This window comes from Hirundo rustica, chromosome 5, assembly GCF_015227805.2.
Source record: "Hirundo rustica isolate bHirRus1 chromosome 5, bHirRus1.pri.v3, whole genome shotgun sequence".
In the NCBI taxonomy this organism is placed as follows: Eukaryota; Metazoa; Chordata; class Aves; order Passeriformes; family Hirundinidae; genus Hirundo; species Hirundo rustica.
In genome coordinates, this window is record NC_053454.1 from 25,713,690 (window position 1) to 25,739,613 (window position 25,924).

The window sequence follows — 25,924 nt, forward strand, 5'->3', positions numbered from 1 at the left end:
TATCCAGATGGGAATGTCTGACTCCTCCCCCTGGGCGAAGCATCTCACAATGCACTGATATCATTTTATCAGTCTTGCAATGGGTCCTTGATTGCCCATTAAACAGAGATAGCTCCCAGAGGGAGCAGAGCATTGATGGGCCATTAACAGAAGATAGTCTGGAGGGAGCAGGCAAGGGAAACACTGCACAACCTAGTTTCAACAGCTCATGTAGATGGTGATAGAATACATACTTTGGGCACATCTTACATTGTAACCTAGGACACCATACCAGACATTATAGCTTTCCCTTTGCCATTAAAGGAAGATGGTTCCCACTTGTTATGGCTACAGAGCAAAACTGAACATGTGAAGTGTCAATGTTTAAGCACAAAACACTATCTATCTATCTATATAAAAATTTAACAATACTCATTATTACAACCTTTTCTGATCAACTCATAATATTCAAAGGCATGGTAATGAGTAACAGAAGCTGAAAATGGCCTACATTTTTTATCAGTTCTGTCCTGTTTATGAATATTAGGAGTCAGCAATGCACTTCCATTTGACTACCGTATTGTTAAAAAAATATGACAACATACTTCAATAGACATTGTAACAAGTAGAAGGTATAAATCCTCCAAAGGTACAAAGTCACATGTTAAAAACACAAACAGGCAAAAAGTTGCATAAGATTTCATTTTCAGTGTTAGAGGAATTAGAGAGCCAAAGTGAAATTGTCCCTGAAGACTGAACATAAAAGCAGCATAAGAAACTGGATACTAAGCAGATTTTGTCTGCAAATACAAGCAGGATCCAAATTCTAATGTACGCAAATTGAAGAACAGTAGTGTCACAGTTATTCTAAAAGGAAATGGTGCCATTTAGAGGGGGGGGAAACAAACAAACAAACATACTTCTCATGCAGGAAAGCAGCAAAAAACCCCCAAACACCTTTTCATACAGAAGGCAGGAAAAAAACCCAAACAAACAACCCTTTTTATATAGCAAATTGACAAACATGAAAAGCATGTTATTATCACAAGTTGTTATTTGCCAATGAAATGCACTATCTTCTTGATAGTTCAAGTTCACTATAATCCTGTAACTGCTCCCAGGGAATTGCATATCCTCAGACAAATTACAAATTGCTGGCATAATTTATTAGAAGTTAATTTTGACAATCAGACCTCCTTTCTGTTCCATTAAATTAATCAATCCAAAATACACAGTATCCCACTAAGGAAGATGTCATATAAAGCTGGGCATATTTTTAGAAAATAAATACTTTGGTGCTAGACACTATGTACACCCAGATTCTTTTGGTTGAAGCATAAACCTGAAATACATTTAATCTTCCAGATGTACATTTGCACTCAAAATAAGTAAAGTGCAACCGTGTCAGTGATGTTTCGTCTATGTTGAAGAAGATGCAAGGTGTAAAATAAGGTGATGTTTTGCCTTTCACACTACCACAGAAACCCCCTGTCCACTTCTGTTCAGGGGACTTTTCAAGCCGTTTTTAATCCAGTTGAGATACAGTGTCGCAAAAATCAATTTGGGCATCTCCAGAAGTCAGTCACCAATTCAGATTTACAAATGTTTATGTGATATTCTTTCCTTCATTTCTGTTGCACAAATTTGAAGTTCTTGACTCCCAACCATTTCAGCAGTTTTGTGAGCCATTGAAACAATTCTGGAGCTGAGGAGGTAGCAGGAGAAGGGACAAAGTGACATTCAGGTGTGTCTTTCCATGTTCAGTGACAACACTGTTCTTATGGTGCTCCAGCTTCAGTTTGAGTGAGCCAGCAGAAAGTTTTCTGGGACCAAATCCAAAGGCACACCTATGGTGTTCCACTCACCTGTGTGTGGGAAACCCTTCCCTGCTGCCTGCCAAGTGACATCTCCTTTGGTGTGTGCCTGCTGTGCTGTTCAGTGTAACTGCAGATACCTCCTACATAACCCACCCACTCTGCATTTCTAGCTGAGAAGCAACCAGCTATCAGTCACCAATATGCACTTCCAAATCTGCTTTTACCTAGGATAACAAAGAAATGCTGTGCTGCCAGTGGTGGTGCCAGCACCCAATCTTTACAGTGTATTGTCAATTAAGAGAGTCTGTTTCTGGTGCAACTTCTCATTCATAATTCATTCTTCCTTTTCTGAAGGCTTTGAGGGAGGTGGAAATAAGTTGGCCACTCAGACATAGGCACTGCAGCCAGGCAATTTGGACTTCTGAGTTTATTCTCATTTCATCTAGTTCTCTAGGGAAAGAACACACTGTTCTATCCTGGCAATGTAGTGGATCATAAACGCACGCACTTTGAAAAACATCTGTTTGGTATCAAAATAAACACAAACATAAACAAATAATTTAATAATTGGTCTCCCTGCAAATGTCTTATTTAGAAATCAGAAAGTTATTGACAAGCAAACTATTGACTCTGATTCTCCATTACAGGTAATCTGTACTTAACATCTCATGCAAAAGATGGAAGTGGAAAAGAAACTATTTTCCTGGATTCCAAGTGTGATACCGATAACTGTTCTCCATCTCATTATAAATAAGAATTAGACACACCATTAGGCAACATATACAGTCAGTACAAATCAGTCTTCAAATTTTGAATTAGAAAACAGGGAAAAAAGGATATATATCATTACTAGAGGACAGTAGTATCACTCTTAAATACCAATATGTTGTAATCCCTTCATTTTTAAAACGAAGTGCTGCTGAATAATGATTCTGTTTTGGCATAAATTTTAATTGTTTACATATCTACTTATATATTGTACATATTTACAATTATTTATAATTTCACTGATGTAGACTTACAACTACTGTGGGGATACTTCCCACATTTACAATGAAACTTTGTTGAATTCTCAAGAATGTTTGGATTAGGAAATAGTACAGCTGATGGCAAAGTTATGACAATTCTAAGTTCTTTCTTTATTACTCACAGCTGGTGGCAAAGTTGTGTGATGTTGCCATGCCTTATAAGATGAGTAAGATGCAGTAAACATATGGAAGATAGCAAAGATTTTTTAAAAACTGAAGTGTGTATGAAAAGCATTCATTTTAAGGGTTAGACTATGGTTAGCATTATCTGATATTTCTCAGTGCCAGAACACGAACATCCATTCAACCCACTTCAGCAAGCAATGGGAAATTGTTCTGGGGAAAGTACTCTCTAACTAATGCAGAATTCATGCTCTAGGGTTTATTAGTTTTTTTTACGGCTTGCAAAAATTACATACGAAAGTTTCCACAGTGCCGTGCTGTTTTTCTGAACACACAGAGAGACTATTCCAACGCTTTCCTGACTACCCAGATGTTCATTGCATTGAGCTAAGCACGTTGAACAGTGATGGCAAGCCTCTGGCTACACACTGCTGAGAATCACAACGCAGTAAGCAGGGAGTAACTCAGTACCCTCTTCAGGTTCTTGCCTTGCTGGGCATTCAATGAGCAGAAGTCTGCAGAAGAGCCATTAACACCAGAAAGGCAAAATTGAAAACCATAAAAAAACCCCAAACCCCAAAACACAAAAAACCACAGAAAAATCTTAGAGGCCTACTTTTGACAATTAAAAAAAAAAAAAAAAACCACACCAAAATCATTTTGAGGGGGTGGAGGGATACTGTTAGAAGAAAACCTCCTCTTAAAAGAATCTTTCAAGCCTGAAAAACTAGAAAGAGCAAAAAGAAATCCTGCCCTGTCCTGCGGCTCACGTTGCGTGTATCAGTCACCCACTGCCTGTGTAGAAATCCCATCAGAAGCCCCATCCCACACAAGGTAGTTAGGGCTCATAATTGGTTATACCTTTTTTTCCTGTTAATGCCTCATCAGTAGACTTAACCCTCTGTGCCATGCCTATTGCTGATTATGCAATTGCTTAACCCATTTAAAATCAGAAGCTTTCAATTACATTAACTGGATGGTAAACTAGAATGCAAGCTAAAAAATTGCAGGAATCTTCTTTGTTTCTAGAAGCATTTGTCTCTATCTTTCATGCATTTTTTATTAATTTTTCATTAAAATGCATAATTATTCTTGAAGTATAAACATCTGCCTAGAAGAAATTAAATTCAGGATTTGAATGTATGTTAACTTTACTGACTTTTTCCTGAATTGTGAATAAAAAAGATATTAACCCTTGGACCAAAGATAAGGCCAACAGTAATATTAATCAAAGGAAAGGACATGATTTAGTGTCAAAGCAAAACCTTATCTGTCCAGCATAGCTGGATTTTTGTTTGACCTCCTCCCAAAGATGAAAATGGGTTTGCACAATGTCGCAAAGGTCGATAACCTACTACCTAAAAAATTTAGAGGTGACTCATTCATTTTTCAGTAGGATATCACTTTTTTCAGAAACATGACGTCTTTGAACATTTTTCTTCAGTAAAAGAAAATAAAGAAAGAAAAGGATATTTTTTGAAACTTCCAGGACATTGTGACAGAAATAACTGGAGAGGTAACTACAGATTAAACCTATTCAATATTGCTGAACTTACAAAAAAAAAAAAAAAAAAAAAAAAAAAAAAAAAAAAAAAAAAAAAGAGCTGATACAGAAAATTCAAGATTAAGTGGGTTAACAAGGCACTTACATTGGTATATATTTGGCTATGACTTTGATATAATACTAAAGTTTTATGGATCACATAAAGATTTATGGGATAAAAACATCCAAGTCACTGAAACAATAATAATCTGATTGATTATTTTGTCAAATAAGAAAAAATCTACTGTATTTATGGCTAGGAATATTCATTCTGTCACCCCTAGAACAGATGCTAAGTCTCCTTCCGTTCACATTTTCTTTGGAAAACTCCAAGAGTCACAGAATAATCCTACCTATGATAAGAAAAAAGCAAATGGAAACCATCTGGATTCTCAGACCATCCAGGCTACCATCAACACTACTCCATATCTCACTTTATAGGGAAAAGGATTTGTTAACAACTTTTAAACGCATTCAATCATAATTTCAGACTTCCTTTCCAGTCTTGTCTACATGCACTACAAATTATTTAGGCTAACACCGTTAAAATGGCTGAGCAGGGACAAAACAAAGTTTAAGAAAAGGCATTTACTACTTAATTCTTCAGTTACGTAGTGCGATGTGAGAAGAGGGAAAAAATAAAGAAAGGAGACAGGTAGCTTCTTACTCTACAGTTCCTAATATTCTTTCAGATATATTATCCATTTAGACAATATTTGCAGATGCACAGAACTAGCATCTCTCAAACAATGAAGTATCTCTCAGCAACATATGTCCCTCAATACTGTGTCATGGCAAAAATGCACAGGTTGTTAAGGCCAGGTGGGCTCAGCTGTCTGTGTTTCTTCCTGGAGAGGTGAAAATGCAGGACCCTGGGAAAAGCCTGAGAAATGTAGCATGTGCTGCTTCTATACTCTTCAGGTGCCACTGTTTTCAGGACAACACAGGTAAACACAGGTCAACACAGGTAAAATAATCCACCCAGCAAAAAAACTGACAGCAAAAGCAGCAGCAATGGAAGACATCTCTGTGTCGCTCCACTGCCGCACAGAAAGCATAATTGTGTACTACAGCTATATGCTGTACTGCTACATGAATGCAGAGCTGCAGGACTCAGAGATGTGTGATGGAAAACTCCTCAATGCCACTTACCAGATGTTTTATTTCCAAGAGAAAGACCTGACTGCTTTCTGAAATCTAGTGAAATGAACAATGTAAGGAGCACATAAGCAATTTCTCACTGCTTCACTCAGAGCCAGAAAAGAGGGAAAATGAGAGTCTCTTTCCTTAGGAAGTACCTCCTCAGCCTTTGATGTTACCAAGTAACTTCCAGTAATATTAGAGTGACAGTATAGGCTATTTTGAAACTAGGAGTTCTTTGAGGTGATGAATAGGAATTGCTCCGGGCAGTTACTACTACTGCTAAACCACTGCCAAGTGAAATCTCTCTGGCATCAAACAAATCAGTTCTGAAAGATTCTGGCACATTATTTTTTAAAACACTGGGTTCTGTATATGGCAAAACTGGGTGTTACAGGTTTTTGGAAGGGAAAAAGGGAAAGACAGACTTCACTACCAGTTGGTCCCAAAGCAAAAGCACCATACACTGAATAATGGAATCTCCCTCAACTACAACATGTGAATTGGAGTAGATGAAATCGGATGCAAACCTAAAAAAAAAGGGAATCTCTACCTTCACTTCCTTTCCCTTAAATGACAAGGTGAAGTTTAATTAAGTGTTTAATATACAAAATACTTTTTCTTCAAGATAAAGTTAGCCTTGGAATTCTGGAAGAGCAATAGCTTACAGGAGCACCTGCAGTGATGCAACCTGACAGTCTTTTTTCCCACAGACTTACAGGAGCTGTCCCCCAGGGGCAGAGCTTGAACCATCACAGCATAAACTTCACCATTCAAAAGCAGGTCTGTCAGTATCTGATTTCAGCTTCTATTCAACTTCCTAGAGGTCAACATGCTAAAAAGCTACCTTATGCTGGAAACATAAAAACCAGAGAACTGTAAATTGTGTGGCACCCAAACAAGCAGACGATGCAAAGGTTCCCTCTAATGACAGAAATGATGAAAAGGAACAGAATTTCCTTTTGGAAATGGATGGCTGGATTCTTCTCATCCCTTCATGATTTGGGGATAGGTGAAGAGGGACAGAGAAGCAGACAGCCGTGAAGACTTCACTGCTACTCTGGTCAGTACTCTGGCCACCACTTCTGTCCCGATTACGTGGATGTCCATGTAGGTGGCAAGCTGTTGGCAGTAGAGAGACTGCAAGGTTGGCCTCTTTGAGAAGAGAGCAGGAGATGTTGTGTGCCAGGTATGTCCAGTTCCACCTGGATCCACACCACGGGACACAGCTGAGCCCATCAACCAAGCTGGTGGTGCCTCCGTGAAAAAGAATTTAAGAAAGGGTGCACACACCACACAGGCAGGGAAGCAGGAAAAGAGTGAGAAACAGAAGTGCCAACACCAAGGTCAGAGGAGTACGTGCTCCACGGCAGAGCAAATACTACCAAAATACTGCAGCCCACAGAGGATCCATGCTGGAGCAGAGGATGAGTAAGAAGGAAGGAGTAGCAGAGAACCACAGTCCTTCCCTGTGCTGTTCATTGCCTCACTGAAGGGACTGAGTGCCGCCTGTGGTGATAACAAAGGAGTAGAAGAGGAGTCTGGAATGAAGCTGAGTCTGGGAAGTGGGGATGAGAGGTGTTTTCCTGAAGTGTTTTAATGTTAGCTTCACATTTTATTTTTGTTTCACAATATCTGAATCAGTCAATATGTACTAATCAGTAATAAACTAATTTACTCCACTCGAGTCTGTTTTGTCCATTATGGTAGTAAGGAAGGGATCTCACAGCCTTCAATTTGGCCCATGAGCTTTCTCATTCTATTTTCACCCCCATCCCCCAGGATGAGGTAAGGAGAGGGCAAGTGGCCGTATGGTGCTTGGCTGTGGGCCAAGACCACCCCACCACCACCCTGGGAGTCCAACAGGCACTGATGGCCAAGAACTGTGACATGGATGCGCCAGAAGGACAAGGCATAGCAGCATCAGACAGCATTTTCTGCTATCGATCGGTAGTTTTAACCTCCAGATATTCAAGTTTTGCAGAAACAACCAGAAATAATATACACACAGTTTATTTACCAGCATTGCTTTAAATTATAATGGCTTGAAACCACAGCCAAGGAGCATCTATACCTTCAGGGAACCAGTTGTCTGCACAAGTTAGGCACAGGATGGAATCTAAATCAGACTTCAGAGGCAGCAACATTCTCACCTCTTTTTGAAATGAGAATCTCTTGCTTGACAGTCGTCTCATTATTATTATTTTTACATTTAGGATATTAAAACATTATTCAGGATATTAAAACATTATTCGTATTTCTTTCATCTTTGCTGGTTAGAAAGGTAAGCCGAAATCAGAAACGCTACTTGGAACTATCTGTTCCACAGCAAAAATGAATTATGTTTCCATCTGACAGGGAGAAAGGCATTCACACTGGGGCATTAAAGTGTACAAAGATTTAGGAGCAGAGAGGGAAGCTCTCAGTGCCGACGGGAGCCGGGAGCGCCCAGGGGACAGCGGGAGCCGGGCCCGGTGCGGCACCGAGAGCCGCCGGGACCTGCCGGCGGGGCTCCCCCGCCGCTCTATTTTTACTACGGTATGTTTTGCATTCAGACTTTCCACTGCAGGCGGCCCGGGTCAGGGGATCCGCTCTGCCGGGGGAATCTGACAGGTCAGCTCAGCCAGAGTTATTTATAGAGGGCGGGGGACCGAGGGGAAGGATGCGATCGGCATCGTATTCTCCTGCCGCGGGGCTGAGCACTGGGAGAGGCACCCAGGAGCAGCCCCCGCTTCATCCCTCAGCACAGCCGAGAGGGGACAGCCCCCCGGACACGGGGACAGCGCGCTGGACACGGGGGCTGCCGCCGCGAGAGCCAAAGGGACAAAGCCCAGGCGCTCTTCCTTCCCTCTTTCCCCGCACTTTGACTCATGCAGCCTCTCGGGGAGTGAGGGCCACCCCACGCACGGGCTGGCCCCCGCAGTCACAGATCCCGGCAAGTGGAGCGGGGCTCTCACACCCTGGCACCCAGAGTGAGGCTCAGGACAGCTCCAAGCGAAACTGCACATTCTCCCAAGGCAACGACTGACTGCGGAGGGCCAAGAGGATCCAAAATTCAGAGGCAATGAGAGTAGTCAGGCTGGAGCTATCTGGATACTGTCTTCAGTCACTGCTCTGAGCGTGAAGACATCTACAAGGAGGATTTAAGCTTTCTCTCTCCTATTATGACAGTCCATCGCTTCACAGCAGGTTATCACATACCCTTCTCTCCTGGCACTGGAGAACTGTATGTACCCAGTCTGCCACTTATGAGGTCTATTTCTTTTCAGTAGGGAAAGAAACTGGGACAGACTACAAGCATCAGTATTTCAAACTATAATGAGACTGCCCCCCTCAAGCCCTGCTGCTTACTTAGCTGCTTCATCCTGAAGGCATTTTAATATCAGGAGGTGTCTGGCAGCCACATTTGGAAGGGCCTAAGCTGCATGTGCAAGTCTAAAACTGCCCTGCTGCAAGTGGCCTGACATCCGCCCCTGCCAAACCCTGGCTGGCATTCAGAAACAAGACATTCAACTGGCCTTGTAAGCACTTGCTAAGGATACCTGACCAGCTGACAGGACTCTTCCCACACAATGCAGCTATAAACCACCATCTTTTAAAACCTGACCACACTAGGAGATAGTGCCTTTGTATGTAACTGCCTAACAAGCATGATCTGTTCAGCCTGAAAGCAGATGACCTGGTACCCAGGGCCTCCTGGTCCAGCTGGGGTCAAAGCCACAGCTTCCATCTCTTACAGAAGTGCCAGGTGTGCCTATATTGCCTCTCCGGGATTGGGGTGACCTGAATCTGCTGGGCCTCAGCATGGTAAATATTCACAGAGTTCAAACATCCACTTAGCCACATTGCTGCTTGAAGTGCTGTCTTCCCCCTTGTGTACAAAGGGTTTGTTTAGGGTTCAGCATTTGTTGGTTAGAGCAGTTGAGCAGGAGCTGCTGGATTTCTTTGCCAGATATAACCATTCCAACATTCCCTTGCCTCTTTCACCTTCACTTGACAGGACCATTCTCCTTCTGACAAATGAGATTTCTGTCTAGGTGCTTATTCCACATCAGCCTCTGCACACATTCCTTGTCTGGCTATGCAAGTAATGACAAGAAATTATGTATCTGGCAATACATGGACTTAATATAATGCCAGGACAGTAATGTTCCTCAAGAGAGCTGAGTGCTAAGACCTAAGCATGTATATCAGCTTAGCAGGAAAAGACATTTTTTTCTTAAAAAAGGAAACTCCTACATTCAAATCAACCCACATTTTTAAATAATTACTGGCACTGTTAACAGTCCTGGCTTTCACTTGTATCTGCAGATATCATCTAATACATAATTAACAGCCAAAAATAAAAGAAATATATAAAATTGCCCTGCGCACATTTTGTAGAACACCTCCAATCATGACACATTTCAAACCATCCACATACAATACTTTTAATTCACTAGACACTCAAGTTATCTGCATACAGTCAAGTGCCAGCTAAGACTTGTGGAATGGAAATGAATGTTTTCTTCAGTGTTCTAAAGTTCCAGCTCTAAAGGCTCAGGAAAAACAATATTTTGTCTTGATGGCCTCATGAGATATTAAGAGCACAAGCAAACTCCTCTAACATGGGAAAGCATGCTATGCTGCCTGTCTCACCACCACAGGAGCCTTCTTGAGAAAGTGAGTGCTGGTGGCTTCCTTCAAAATGCCTGCTGAGTGAGGATTATGTGTGGGGTTGGAGGGCCAGGCTTCTCCACAGGCAGAAAAACCTGTCTGCCTGTTGGGGTACTTCATAAAGGGCCTTTGGAGGAGGGGAAAAAGTCATCAGCATTTCATTTCTAGAAGAGGTTTGAACACTGTTTAAGATTCCCTTGTTCACCTGGAGAAGTCCTCATCTTTCTACGAGTTGTCTAAGGTCCTCTGGGGATGCCACCAGCTTTTATAGGGACACAGGCAGAGAAGCTCTCTAACTTCTTGTATTACAACTTTTTAGTTGTTCGGACTATCTCAGTGCTACATTCTATGTTCCACAGTACCCAAGAAGCTTATAACAGAGATCTCCAAAAAGAGCATCCATTACAAAAACAAACTAAAGAATTTAGTCCTGCTGACTGGTTCATCTTTTAAGAACACAGGAAGGGTGTATGCAGCCATATGGAAAAATCCACCACCATACTCTTACTGCCGAAAGCCAAAACTTCCCAAGAGATCCTGTGAATGCATTAAAAGCTCTAGATATTTGATTTCACTTCAGTTTCACCATCTCAACCACACTGCTAGTAATTTAAGTTAATTAATTAAGCGCCTGCCATGAAATGCATCCAAGGATTCTGCATTTTAAATCAGGCGGAACAATGATAATACTAAAGTATACTGCCGTGTGTATAAACTTCTGAAACGCCCTGCTGTGCCATTTCTGTCGCGTACGATCGGTGTGACAGCGCGAGAAGCTCCGTCGCCCTCTCCACAAGGGCCACGCATGGCGCTCAGCGCTCCTGCGCCGCCCTCGCCGGTCCCTCCCTGCGGACGCTCCCGCTGGCTCGCCGTGGGCTCCACACCGGCCCCGCCGTACAGCTGTACAGCTGCGGCCCCGCTGACAGCGCCGGGGACACTGCGGAGACACCTGCGCCCCGGCTAGCGGAGGGAAGGGCGGGCTCAGGGCACTCACCCTGCAAGTTCGTGTTAGCGCAGCAGCCGCCTCCTGCAAGTTCCCTCTCGCCCCCTCTTATGCAGCCTCTCCCGTAAGGGCAGACCCCCATATCCCTCCCCACAGGTGTGTGCTGGGAGACTGCCCACGCCCGCGCTATCCCCTTCGGACACTTGCAAACACACAGGCTGGCTCCCACTGGGAGGACGAAGTGCCCTGAGACCCTGTACAGGATAACCTCCCGCCGTGGGTGGTGGCGGCCAGCGGTACCGTCCCGCCGGACAGCCGTGGGAGGGGGTGGGGGACCCTCCACCCGACCCCAGGGTGCACCGACGCCAAGGTAAAGCCCGCTCCCGCTGATGCCGGGGGGCAACTACCGCGCCGGGGTCACGGTGCATCGGCTTCCCGGGAGCCCGGCGGCCGACGGAGCTGCCATGACAGCCCTGCCAGAGGTTAAGCCCAAACTTTGCTCCTGCAAATCCTTGCCGGACCTGTTGTCGAGTTCGGCCAACTCCTCCCCGCTCCTTCCAGCGGCAGAGCATTTAGCGTGCACGGCAGCTCCGCTCATCTTCCGCGCCTGGTGAGAAAACCGGGGCGAGGGCGCCGCTCGGCTCTCCCTTGAGACGCCCAACGAGCGCTTGTCGGCTGCGGCTCACCTGCGCCCCGCTCCTCCGAACGCGGCCGTCCCCGGCGCGTCCCCGCAAGTTTCGACACAGGAGCGCTCCGGGACGGCCCCATGGCAGCAGGTCGGGCGCGGGCGGTCACTTGTCCCCGGCCGCGCCTCCGGGGGACACGGCCCCGTCCGTGCCGGCGAGCCACGGGGTCCGCTCTCGCTACAACAGCTCGGCGGGTTCGGAGAGGGGCTTGCTCCTTCTCCGCTCGCCCCGGTAACCTGCCGCTCAGCCCCGCGGCGGCAGCTCAGGCTGTGCGCCGCGCACGGGAATTGCCCGCTGGGCCGGTGGCAGCCGGGGGTCGCCGAGCGGCGGAGCCAGCTGCCCTCCCAATCCCCCGGCCCGCGGTCCCCAGGCGGCCCCCCGTGAGGATGGGAGCGCCCTGAGGTTCGCCTTACCCGGCTGGCGGAGAGGACCTGCCGGTAGCGCTCCTCCTCCGCAGGCAGGGCAGGGAACTGTTGCGTGGAGAGCATGCTCTGGCTGCTGCTGACCCCTCTCCACTTTGGCCTCCCCCTCACCCTTCCCTACCTCGGTCTCTGACGAACTGCGTCCACCCACCTCCCGCACAGACACACTTGCGGGAAGGGCTTCGCATTTTGTCTGCGCTGCAGACTCCCCCTCCCCGCTCCTCCACCCAATAATAATAAACCTCCGCCAGAAAGAGCCACATCCCCACCCCTTTCGCACACAAGGCTCTACCCCTTGGGGACAAGCTGAGAGACAGCCCACTTGCTAATTTCGCCCCGAAGCCGTCCCCTAGGGAGGGCGGATGAAGTGGGCACAGCCTTTGGACACCGCCTCCCCTCTCCTCAGTCCGGTTAAAGGGACGCCTCGTCACGCTGCGAAGGGCTTCAGGTGGCAAGACAAGCCTGAGTCAGAGATGATGGAAGGGGCAAGAGCCCGCGGAGCTCGCCCCTCGGTCCCCTTACCTTGGCTCGCCGGGGCTCCGCAGCGCCCTGGCCCCCGGGCCGCCCGGACGCGCACTTGCGGCTGAAGCGATCCGAAGCCCAGCGCACGGACCTGCAGGCGCTCTCGGCCCACCGAGTCGAAGCGCAGAGTTCAGAGCGGAGGTTGGCAAGCGTGGGCCAAACTCCCAGGTCCCTTCATTCATTCATCCGCGGTTCCCGGGTGGACTTCCCTGCGCTTTATTTTACCTTACGGTCAGGCAAAGGCTTTCCTTTCAGCCCGAGGACGGAGAGTTTCGCGCCGGCAGGGACTGCAGCGCTGCCCTCTGTAGCACAGAGGCCGGCCTGTCGCAGCCCAGCCTCTGAGGCTCCAAAGAGAGCTGAATGAGGCGCTGGCACCGCAGAAGCGGAGGGGAAGGAGCTCTGGCAGGGAATCTCCCGAAGCCAACAACAGGTTTCTCCAGCTCCTTCCCCGCAGGAAGGCTCCGGTCCCAGCCCCCTGGCGACAAGCCTGCCGTGCCCCGTCCCTCGCCTGCGAGGAAGCGCTGCGCGGGAGAACAGCGGCCACCCGACCCTAGTCCCCGCACCGGTCCTGGTCCTGACCGGCCCCAACGATCCGGAGCTGGAGGGATGTGCTGGCTGTTGGTTTCTGTAGAAGCAAAATTCTCAGGCCAAGAGACAAGTGTCGTCTGAAGCTGCAAACGACAGAGCAAATGTCTTACCCCCATGAGATACCAGCTTTTAAGACTCGCATTTGATGTATTTGTCCCCTTGCCCTGTATTTGTGTTCAAAGATGCCAAGTCTGACAAAAGCCTCGGTCTGTGCACACAACGGAGCTCACCAATACTATCCAAGAATGATAAAGTCAACAGGACAAAAGGCAAAACAATGAGTACAAAGTGGGCAGAAGAGTGTGCTACCACAATAGAAACAGTTCAGGACCTTTGCAGGAGTCACAGAAAGATGTCGCTGGCACTGCAGCTGGGTTCTGAGATGACATCTGTAAATCAGAAAGGCTTCCAGTTTTTACTGTGCATGATTTAGTGCTTCTGAAAGGCTATAATTCAAAATGCAAACCAGAAAAGACGCAAGAAAATGTGAATCACCACCTCTACATGAATATGCCTTCCAGCCCCGTCACTACTTTTGACAATCAGTGAGTGTGATATTTGTAAATATAAGCACATGGTATTATATATGTTTATATATAAATAATAAATAAGATGAACGCTTCTTAGCTTTTTTGTTCAGCTTCTTTTCCATACCTTCAGATTTAGGCCCTGCTACTTTATGTGCAAACATTATGGTGCAGACAGTATTCTCTATGCTTCTGGAGTGCCAATGTACTTAAGAGGCTTCTGCTCACAGTAATTCAGTGCTGCAATTTTTACCCAACCAACCAAACATCTCTCCAACCCAATCTCCAGCATCTGGAGGAAAACAGTGGTGGTTTTAAAACAATTGCACAAAAGATAGGAAAAGCATGTAAAGAGAGAGAAGCAAGACCATTTATGCAAAATCATCATATTCCTTAATGTAAAACAACAAATATTTTGTGCTGTAATGCAGGAATCAAACCATAATTTGTGATTCATTACAGAGATTAGATAGCCCTGTCAAAAATTCTAACAACAATAAATGAAAACTTGTATTTAAGAGGTGCAGTACATGACTCAGACTGCAAAGCCAGCTTGGCCTTGGCTGAGGATGGCTTCAGCTGGAGAACTGTGAATTCCAAACCTCAAGCCAGTCTCGACTCCTAATCTCATACTAATTTCCTCCAATAGGAGAGCCACTGGAACTGGAGTTTCACAACAAGATTCAGCAGCACACAAAGAAAGCCTGAGTTCTGGTTTTGTTGGTGATTTTATGGAAATCGCTGCATGAGCAACAATTATTTAGCTTAAATAATACTTGGTTGACTCAAGCCAGTTCCCTCAGAGTATGACTTCTACACAGCGGCTGTTTAGCCTGCTTTACAGCTGAGTTTGATGTATCACAGTTCATATTCATATACTACCCATATCACAGACTTGTTTTCTGGTACCATGACATATAGACATCTTAATGCAGTGTTCAAATAATTCATTAACATTTAACTATCTTTCCATCTTTGTGGAAAGAAGCGTATCTCATTATCTTATCATTAGTTTGGCTCCATTTGATTTTTTCCCTCATTTTAACCTTGCATGTCTTTTCCTAGGAAATACAAAGCGCTACAAGGTTCTTCATTTTCTAATTCTTTGGAGCAACTGACTAATTTACTTGAGTAAGGGCAGACAGGAATACAAATACATTAATGAAGCAAGAAAAGGGGGTAATTGAAATGCTCAATAGGTAACAACTTGTAACAGGACAAAACCGAAGCAGAAGAGGGATTGTGGGAAATAGAAAGGTAAGAAGACTTTCAGAAGCTGTAAAAGCAGGCCTCAGAAACAGAAAGAGCAGAGAACTTAAACAGTTAGCTGCAGCTGCAAAGCCTGAAAGTAGAGAAGATACAACGATACAGCAAGCAAGGACAAGAAACAATAGTCTGAGTTTTTAGGTTTGGCTAAGATAGACCTTAAGACTGCAGAAAAATATGCTTAGCAAGATAGTAGAAGGTTTTAAAATTAATAAAGGAGTATTGTGTACTGTTAATAGAAAGCATACAAGCAAGCATTGTCTGAAGCAGGTGTACGTGTGCTTTTAGTGATTGGCTAGAACAATTGTCTGTAAGCTTTAGCAATATGTTATTGGCTGGAAAACTTTTTAAATGCCCTGTAACAAAGAGATCTTTGGCTGCTGTCGGCAAGACGTGAGCTGTTGCCATCTTTCAATTGTCTCACCCCTTTAATGAGACTGATGTCACAATAAAGCTCAAGGAATGTCTCTGGGCAGCTCCATCCCGTTTGTGAAAAACACCAACACAAATGGTGCCTGTGTGAGGCAAAGGAATCGTTTTAGAATCCTTCACTGACTGGTCAGTCAACTATATTAAAAACCCCAAATAAAGTAAATAATTATGAACACAACATTTGTGTTGGCATTTTTCTTCTTACCTTTACTATCTCCCACAAGGGATATCCAAACTAAATGAAAATGAGAACAGGGTCACACATGAAAGGTCCAAACAAGAATGCTCCACCCTAAAGCACACACCAGGGAGCAGCTGCCACACACATCAAGCTTCCACTGCCCAGCACTGGAACACACTTCAGACCAAGCATCTCTGTGCTCTAACCTCACAACACACAAGCTCATCACTCAAAGAAAGCAGAAAGCTGGCACAGGGCAGATATGTTTTGGAGCCTGAACTACTGCTGAGATGATAAACTTAGAGTTCACTGCTTTAAAGCCACAATCAAACATAAATGCTTTTATGCACAAATTTTGGTGCTATCTGCTTAATAACATTTCCTTCTCTAGTAGTTAAGGTCAGCACAAATGTCTAATAAGTCAGCTATATTTCTCTCTGTGAGGCCAAAAAAATCTACTAAGTCCATTGCCATTTGTTTCATCTTAATTGACTTCCCTGACCCATTCTCACAATTTCTTCAGAGTAGTAACATGAAGGAACACAATTACATAATTCCAGCACTAATCTGAGAAGTAAGAACTATCACTGCCAGAGAAGCAGGCAAAAAGCATAACCCAAAATGTGGGCTGCACTATGTCAGTCATCATTACCTGGGAAGTTTGCTGCTTCACTACGCCAGTCCTTGAGAACGAACGATTTTTCAAGTTGTTTTTGACAGATTTATTGTCTGACTTGGTTTTTACATTAAATTAACATACACAATGGATTTGCTATTGTTACAGGGAAAAAAAACTTGACCTAGGAGTTTCCAATCCCAAACATATTGACCAGTTTTAAGAACCTTGGCTCAGTGGAAGGATACATTTTCACCAAAAGCATCCAGAATCAGGAAAAGGCCCAAGTATTTTTTTTTCACTTTACACATAGCTAAATATGTTAAGTCATCATCAGGCTTCTATCGCTGTAATTTCCTTTCAACAGCAGGTCAGATTATATAATTTGTTTTATCATATACTGATCAATATGCTTTTTTTTTTTTGTAAGCTATTAACATTCAAAATATTTGCTCATTACATTATGTAACAGTATATTACATATAAATTGCTGCCAAACCCTACCTTCAGTTCAAAATTTTTCTAAAATTACCATCTTTCATTAATATTGAATAAAAGGTGATTTTATCTGTACCTTTTACTTCAAAGGTTGTTGACAACATGCAGCTCCAACCAAAGAAAGGCAAAGTATTAACTATAAAAATATTTTAAGGAAACAAACAAAACCCTAGTGATTTATTAAACTGCAGATTGTTCGAACCCCCACACTTTTTTTTATGCCAAGAAATAAATATCTGGTTCAGCAGGCAGACCAACAGAGTGCAAATGACTCAGATGGTTGGATAAGATATACAGAACTATTTTGAATAAAATTTCAAAAATAGGTATGCCTACCATATACAAGGTTCAGAAGAGATACAAATCCTTTAAGAAAGGGAATATGCCCACTCATACATATCTTTGTATGAACAGAATGAATTTATATAGTAAAAAAACATGGCAATCTTTAATGAAGATGATCAATGAGGAACCTTTTCCTCTCCAGTATTTCCCACAAAGATGCAGAAAAGAATACTAAGAACTTCTTCAAACATATAACAAGTGCAGTTAATTAGTATAACTTGCTAGAGAGAGGTTCCTTCTCTTTGCTGTAGAAGCAAGCAGAAACTTTCCATTGTGCTTATTTTAAAGCTAGAAGTAAACAGAAAAACTAGTGATAGTCATGCAAGATAAAAGCTGTTTCCACAGTGTTCTCATTCATGCAGAGTTCCATATTTCAGCCAGAAAAGTATCTTTTTGTACTTTCAGATAACCCATCAGATTTTACTTCATTTGAACAAAAATATCTCTCCTTTTCCCTTAGTGCCAGAAACGTTAGTGACATATGCAGTCACATAATAGCATCATCACTCTGTTTAAGAAAACATAGATATATCTGGAATTATCTTCCAGGCATTAAAATGATAGAAAAAATAGTTAAAGCAACAATATGAAACACTGTTTACTTTTTATACTAGAAAATAAGAAATTCAATGGAGATGCAACTTTGCATAGTGTAATTTCAATTAATTCTACAACTTTAAATACTAATGGTCTTACATATAACTAATACACATCTCTAAAATGTCAATTAAAAAAAAAGTACTATAAAATACCATCAATCCATGCTAAATATTGCCAAGTTTTCTCCACCTTTCTCCTCATTCACCAAACTTCTGTGAAAAATTAAAAAGAAACTGATTTTATCCCAGCTTTTTAATCTATGTAATCAAAAGCTTCTGCCTTTTTGCAGCTCTTCTATTTTATTTTCTTGCTTCTGAATCAGAATTACAATTGGATATCTGTTCAAATTAATAATGGGTCCTTTTACAAGTAAGTCAAAAACAACCAGAAGAGCTTTCAAGCAAACTGCAATGTTTGCTACTAACTCACAGAAATGATCCCACCGCTTTTGCAGGATTTGTGGTGAAATTATATGCCTGAATTACAAGGGCGCAATACGAATACCTCTTGGCTATGCACCCCATTTTTTACAAGAACTTGTAATCACTTTGCAATAACCTGAAATGCTCAAGTATCAGCAAAAGGTTTCTAGCAGAGGTTTAACAATTCAGTTTTCTGATTTCCCCATTCCTGAATTTAACCTGCAGTCTCTCAGCTGAGACTACATAGCATCTCTGATAATCCTGAAGCCAGATAAAAACCTTCCAGTTCTATCAACCAATACTGATAACCTAAAGCAAGGTATTCAAAACTGTCAGTAAAAAAATATTTAAACATTTAGAAGTTTAGCTAGATGACTACCAAGCACCATCCAGATGGCTTCGGAACATCATATAATTATATTGTTACACTATCCAATTACAATTTTGCACACCTATGCAAATATCCAACTCTGACATTTACTCATATGAATAGTCAATTGATACTCTTAAGTTTTATTTTGAATTGTTTTTCTGCTGCTGGCAATTGGGGCAACAGTGAGAATGCGCCCCTGTACCCTAAAACTTCTGCACATCCATGTTCAGCATGTGTATCTGACCACTAAGGGAACTTTTCAGTTACTTCAATTTTAAAGAAACAAGGGTGGGAAGGGGAGGAGTGAAACAAGGAAAAAGCAAACCTCACAGTTTGTTGGGGGGGGGCGGGACAGGACACACACGGTTTTATTTGTGATATAGTTGAACTGAAAGTCAGTTCACATTTCCTTTATCTGAACAAAGCTCTGAACAAGGCCCCAGAATATTCAAGCCTAAGTGACCCTGTTGTCATCATTAAAACTGAAGTAAAGCACAGAAATTATTGTGTGATACAACATAAAGATTAGCATAAGAACATTAATCTTCAAAAAACCACTAAGCTGATTTTACAGGAAACATATATTCAATAAAGCATTTTATACTAAGCTATTCTTAATATTATGAAATGGAGACAAGGAAAAATAACATTACAAGTAGAAGAGATGTTAACAAATCTCAGTCAAACTACCAGCACTTCAGTGTAGACTAGAATCTACTATTACTTTCAGTGTATGAGTTCAGTTTTGTGCTGTGTATTTAGTAACACAAAGGTGACATTTCTTCCCTCCTCTGAATGTTTCTTAGCAAATAGTATACATACATAATCTATGCTTATTAAGTTCTGTTACACACAGACTAACATTCTAGGAATAACAGCTACCTAAAGTCCAACTGAGGTATATTAAATACTGAGTTGTTTTCAGTCATTGTAGACCATGAGCCATGCAACCATCACAACAGCAACTCCAAACACTGGAAGCATAATGAAGTTCTTGTACTTCTGCCATGACGATTGTTCAACTTCTACCTCATCCTTTCTTCTCTTATTCTTTCTTCGCCCTTTTAATCTGTTTTCAAAAGCCTCCAGTTCAGCCTAAGTAAAGAGAGTGATAAGTAATTGGCATTTGTGTCATAATTAAAAACAAGGAAACGTGAAGGTTTTAAGCAACATTATCAAATAACATTTAGTAGAAGTAACTGTCAGCCAATGGAAATTACACATCTCAGAGATAAGATGGTAGCACCACATCCCACAGGTACAAAGCACGTTGCTTTCAAGTATTAAACCATTGTTTAGTTTCCTATAAAAACATTGCCAGAAATGTAGCAGATGAAGTTCTACATGCTCAGTTTTTAAACTCAGGCTGAATACATTAAGCTAAAATAAGATTGGTATTTCCATGAAATATGTTAAAAATACATTTTTTGTCCTATTAAAAAACACACTTGCATTTAAGCTATTTTACTAACTTCTGTAAGGGCATAGGCTGAAATCTTCAATGACATCCCCTTGTAATAAAGATGCAGTCTGCTAAAAATAAAAACATAAGTAACTAAAAATCTATGCTATTTCCCTCAATTCTTTATTTGAATGCTCACTAAATTTTAGATTAATTGCTATAAATCTTAGATACACACAAAAATATTCCATTTGTTAAGTGTTATAACTTGCACCTTTAATCACTCATATGACTGTAAGATGTATATAATATCCTTCAACAGGAAGCACACGCCTATAGGCCCCAAAATGGAGCAAAACAATTGCAAAAGAATGCCAGGCTTCCAACAAGAATGGCAGTTTCAGGGTCCTGTCTGGAATAAACAATAGGGTCTCTGATCCCTGCTCCTCATCCTCCACATTTTTTAAAAAGAATATCAAGACAATACAGAAAAAACTCATTTGAGCGTACAAAGCTGAAATAAAACTGGAACTAGGCAGCCTAGAATAAAGAGTGAAGACTAGGATGAGGCTCCAATGAGAAGGCATCCAATTGCTAGGAAAATCAGAAGAGATGCTCTGAAGACCTGAGATAGACTGAAACCAGAAAAAGTCTGATGATTACCTTGATTTTTGGTCAAGTTGTTAGCTACTAGAGAAAACATGGGACAAGGCACTAGGGAGTAGAGAAACCAGACAGAGTGAAAGGCAAAAGAGATGGGAGCAGCAGAGCGCGGCAAGCCGGGACTGGCTGGGCAAAAGGAGCAAGACTGAGCTGAAGCAGAGGAATCATGGACACTGAACAGAGACAAAGCCTAGCCACGAGAAGAAATAAATCTATGTGACTATGGCTGCAGCGCTGCCAGGAACAGGGACTAAGACAATGCAGTAGGTGCATTAAAAAAAAACAAGAAAAAGACTGTTTTGGGAAATGGACAGGGTAGTAGTTCTGTAAATAAAATTTTCCCTCAGAACTCAAGAGTGCCTGATGTCTGGTCTTCCTCCACTGACAGCAAATATTTGTCAGTTTCACGAAGCAGCTCTTCCCTTCCTGTGCCAGATATCACTGGCACAGGATATCACTGTTAGCAGGAGAAAGGGATCTATTTTGATGTCTATTCCTTTGTACCCAATAAAGGCAAAAATTGTTGGCACTTCCCTGATGATATGGGAGAGGAGTTCAGACAAAGTCACAGCCTATTTGAAATATTACTTTCAACTAGTTAATCCTCCCTTAGAAAAGCAGAGTGTTTTAATGAAACAGTTTTTCAAAATCCAAAATCTGCAGGCAAGGGAAGATATTTATGCTTTTAAAGACAACATAGCAGTATTTTATTTTAGATAGACACTTAAGTAAAATTTGGGGCTTCTACAGTTACTATACACTTGTCACCAGTACATTTTAAAAGCAGAAAGCTCTACTAATTGCAGTAGTTAAATTAAAATATAAGGCTCAAACAAAATTATGTAATAGCTATTGAATTGGTTTCCTAGTGAACTCTACAAAAACCTGTCTAAACTAAATATATAATCTCAAAAAACAATACACAAGATGAAAAAATATTTGTAGGCATAGAATATGAGAGAGAAGCCACCACTACCCTTGAAAGGCTACCTACAGATTTTGTGTAACTGTCACATTCCTGAAGTGTCACCTTAATGACCTCTGAAGTAATGGTTGTGCCCAGTCTTTAAACAAGCTTAATTTTTTAAGCTCAACAAGCCTAGGGTTTTTATTTAGATAAGAACCTGACTTCTTTGTATAAACATAATAGAAGTAAAATTAAATGTATTTATTTAAAATGTACAGTCAAACCATCTAGTTCAGTGTTGTTCAGGCACTGGATTTTGTTCTTTCACGTGTCATTCACTACACTCTTCCTGCACTGAAAGGAGTAGCATTCCCATGGGAAAATTGATGCAAATAACAGTGACAGAGTGTATTTTCTGAAAGTGAGGATATATTTTTTTTTTAATAAAGGAGGGGGAAACTTGACTTTTTAACTTCTAAGGATTTTTTGTTAAAATTTTTTTCTTCGTACGTACAAAAAGGAGAATTAAATCTTTCATAAAACTCACTAAATTACACTTCAGGTTCAAGACCCTAACTTCCAGTATTGAAACTCTGAACAATTAGCTTAAAAACTTAACCAAATCTTTTACAATGGAGAGGGACAGAGAGAGCTTGGTCCGAGTTGTTAAACAATCAAAGCACTGATCTTTTTTCCACCTCAAGCAATTGTAAAAACCCTGGCCTCACAGGGTGCTTCTGAATTAGAAGCAGAGGGAAAGTTTGGCTGCTAGGGCCATGACAAGAAGCTTAGCCAAGCTGTCTCTTCCTCTAAGAAACAAGTGATTCCATCTGTAAATGGTATTAGCAAAAGCTGCTACCAAATATAGCAAATACCAAAATATAAATGCACACTTACTAGAGCATTAACTAATTTGTATATAAAATGTTTAATGAAGTATATATCAAAATAGGTTTAAGAAACTGTGACTAATAGATGAACAAAAATGTGCTAATGACATTGAGGAAGGTGGTACAAGACAAACTTTTGTCAGAAGGGAGTACACTCAAAAATATACTCTTACTGTGACCGAACACCCTACGATAGTGGTGCCCTCCAATTTCCATCAACAGATGGCAGATTATGAATTCTAACTGGATAAGAACCAATGTTACATTAACGTTACATTACTTGGATGCAGTTCTAGAGCCTACTTACTAGTTACAGCTCTCCCTTTTTTTACATTTTGTTTTGTCTTTTTTTTTTTTTTTTTTTTTTTACTGTTTTGTCCTGCTGTTTCCTAATGCACTACATAACTAACAAGTCTTAATTAACCTTTTAATAGGGTTCATTATGTATAGGTGAAGTTTTCTATCCCTGAAGTGGCATCCACCACAAAATACACATGCAGGAGCAGTTGCCACATATTGCATAAAGTTACTGCTGTTGGGCTGGAATTGTGAGATTTCAGAAAATGTACAAGTAGAATGCAATGGTGATATGACTGCAGAGAGAAACAATCACTGCTGAAGGACCCAGCCAAAATCCAGCACACTATGTTGGTAGCGTGAATCTGCTGCTGTTTCAGAGGAGCTTCTTTACTGAGGCTTAAGTGATTTAGAGCAGAAGTCATTAGTATCTGGGTGGGATGCCTTCTGGAACTCATGAAAATACCCAGTGCAAGACAAACACCAGCAAATTTGGCTTTCTAACTCTAGGACTGTAAGTGTGGTCTTTACATGTTTAAATGCCCATGAGCTTGCAGAACCAACATCTACAGATATCCTCTGCCCAATTCGTTTCAGACATCTGTATGAAAGTTACACTTCCTGACCTATATGCCAGATGGAACACTTCCAGGGTCAGCTCAAAGAACAAGAAGAATTAAATTAACTGTCTAGGAGTTATATGAGGGGATGTGTGCTCAATACTGTAGACACCTGAGAACTGAATGTTGCAATAAACACTGCAGGATGATCACAGAACAGTGCCTGGTGCTCTGGACAACAGGTGCATAACCATGCTTTTCTTGCAGGATAAGCAGACAAGGTTCCCCTCTGACAAACAAAAACAAGCCTTGCCAGAGCATTTTAGGTGTAACATTTTCATTAATTGTTTAGATTACAAAGTGTGTACAACAGAAGTTGTGACCTAGAGAGAAACTGTCTCTCCTAATGAGACTGGGGAAATGATACAAGTGGATTAGCTGTGTAAGCCTCCCTGGCCTCCTTTCAAGAAGGAAGAAAGCCACTGATCCCTGATAAAAAACAGAGTGTGACATGCAGGTGAAAAAAAACCAAGTGTAAGCTAAATACATAGATGCTGTGATAATTGAGTAAAAGGAGTCAGAAAAAAAGGAGTCAGAAAGCACACACATGGAATAGGATTTGGTGTCAAATGCTCACTCAGGCACAGGCACACATGCATGAACTGGCTGGAAGGCATGCAGACACTAGATGACAAACCTGACCTAGCCATCACCACCAACTGAGCTTACAGTGTCTGCCTGAAGATGTTTAGTATCAGCACCTCCAGGCAGCTGGCACAGCAGCTTTGTGGATTACAATGCCAATCACATACCCTCACCACCAACAGCAATTACAGTAAATAACATTTCCCCCCACCCCAGAGACCTTGAAGGACAAAGCCTCATCTAGCTGTCCTTGTTCTCTTATGATAGGAGGGAGAAGAGGAGCTTCACCCAATGTTTAAATCTTGCAGAGGCTATTCAGTATTCTGTGGTGCTTATGCTGTATAAAGTGTTTGATTAAAACAAAGCATACTTAGTACTTTAAAAATAAATTACATTATACAAATATTACATTATAGTAATACAAAGTTACCATTTTGCACAAAATTATGAAAATTGTTTGGGAAAATGTGGCCTCAACCATTGTAAATAATTTACAGCACACAGAGTATGGTAACAGCTGACAGGAATGACTGTGCATATCACATTAAAAACTATACATCTTTAATTGCATGTATATTACACTATTTACTAACAAGAACAAGGTGAGGATGACATGGATGAGGAAGAAGAAACACTAATACCTGTTGTCTTCGCTTCTCCTCTTCAAGAGCAGCTTTGGCTTCTGCTTCTTTTATCTGTCCAGACACACAAAGTTATAATAAACTGTTCTAAACAGCAGCTAAACCTATTTTCTTAATGAGTCATAATTAGTCCTATAGAATGGTTTTCAGCAAAAGTTATAAACTTTCCATCATGTGAGCTCCACCATCCGAAAGTCATATGAAAAATAGTCATGACAGCTTACAACTGATAATTCTACAGAAATATTTTGCAGTGCTCAAGAAAGCAAATTATATGCTAGAAAGTATTAAGAAAAAAATTCAGAAAAAAAAAGTCAATATGTGAAGATGCCACATACTTGAATCTTAGTGCCTACATTCCATTTTGGTCCTACAATAATAAATAAATATGAAACCTGAACATATACAAAAGACAACAGGATGGAGTGGCTTCCATATGAAGAGATGCATAACTAGGATTCATCAGGTGACTAACAGGACACCAGATCCTGGAGAGTATGCAGATGCCAAACAGAGATAAAACATCAATAATTATTTTTCATAATGCAAAGGCATAAAATGAATTTACCAGGAGGTTGGCTCACTATAGAGGAAAGTATTCTACTCCCACAGAGTATTTGGCTAAATCTAGAATTTCAGTGCTACAGAACATTTGTAGATGCCAAAAGTTTATGTCAACTGAAAAACAACCAGGCATGCTAACAGGAGATAAACCCAACAAAAACCATTAGACAGAAAGACACCATCTCACCCTCTTAAGTTCCCACAGAAAGAGTATATGGGAGAAGTTTACATATCTCCCTTTTTATACCTTTTTTAGGCTTTTAGCATTGCAGTCACTGAATCGCTACCTTAGAAAAGTTAGATGTAAAAACCTATTAATAACTTGAAATGAAAAAAATCTTGATCCTAGTAGCTGGATGATTTGCATACTAACAATGAAAATAGTTTACTGAACCTGTTTGCACAGGTAGAATTGGTTACAAGTAATTTCCAATTCAAGAGTTTTTGATGACTAAGGAGAAAGCACACTAGATCATGCTTTAGCTCAGTGTAGCTCAAACAGCAGGCACTATGGGCAGGGCCAGAACAGTCCTATTTGCAGGTTTTTGGGCAAATTTTCATATTATTGAACCTTGTATCAAATAAAAGCACTACTGAGAATTTCATTAATCTAGATACTAGGGCAGAGTTTCTTTAGAAATGTGTGTA

General features: G+C 41.7%; 2 protein-coding genes across 2 annotated transcripts in view; both read right to left on the minus strand.

The window, feature by feature from the left end:
- CORIN (corin, serine peptidase) overlaps window positions 1-12,403 on the minus strand; it is a 128,946-nt gene extending 116,543 nt beyond the window's left edge. The window contains exon 1 of the mRNA XM_040063914.1: window positions 12,329-12,403. Coding sequence (XP_039919848.1) covers window positions 12,329-12,403 — 75 coding nt within the window. The remainder of the gene's footprint in view (window positions 1-12,328) is intronic.
- Window positions 12,404-16,551: 4,148 nt separating this feature from the next.
- NFXL1 (nuclear transcription factor, X-box binding like 1) overlaps window positions 16,552-25,924 on the minus strand; it is a 44,263-nt gene continuing 34,890 nt past the window's right edge. Inside the window, exons 21-22 of the mRNA XM_040064394.1 lie at window positions 24,713-24,766; window positions 16,552-19,802 (exon numbers count right to left, since the gene is read on the minus strand). Of these exons, the coding sequence (XP_039920328.1) occupies window positions 19,629-19,802; window positions 24,713-24,766 (228 nt within the window). The 3' untranslated portion in view covers window positions 16,552-19,628. The remainder of the gene's footprint in view (window positions 19,803-24,712; window positions 24,767-25,924) is intronic.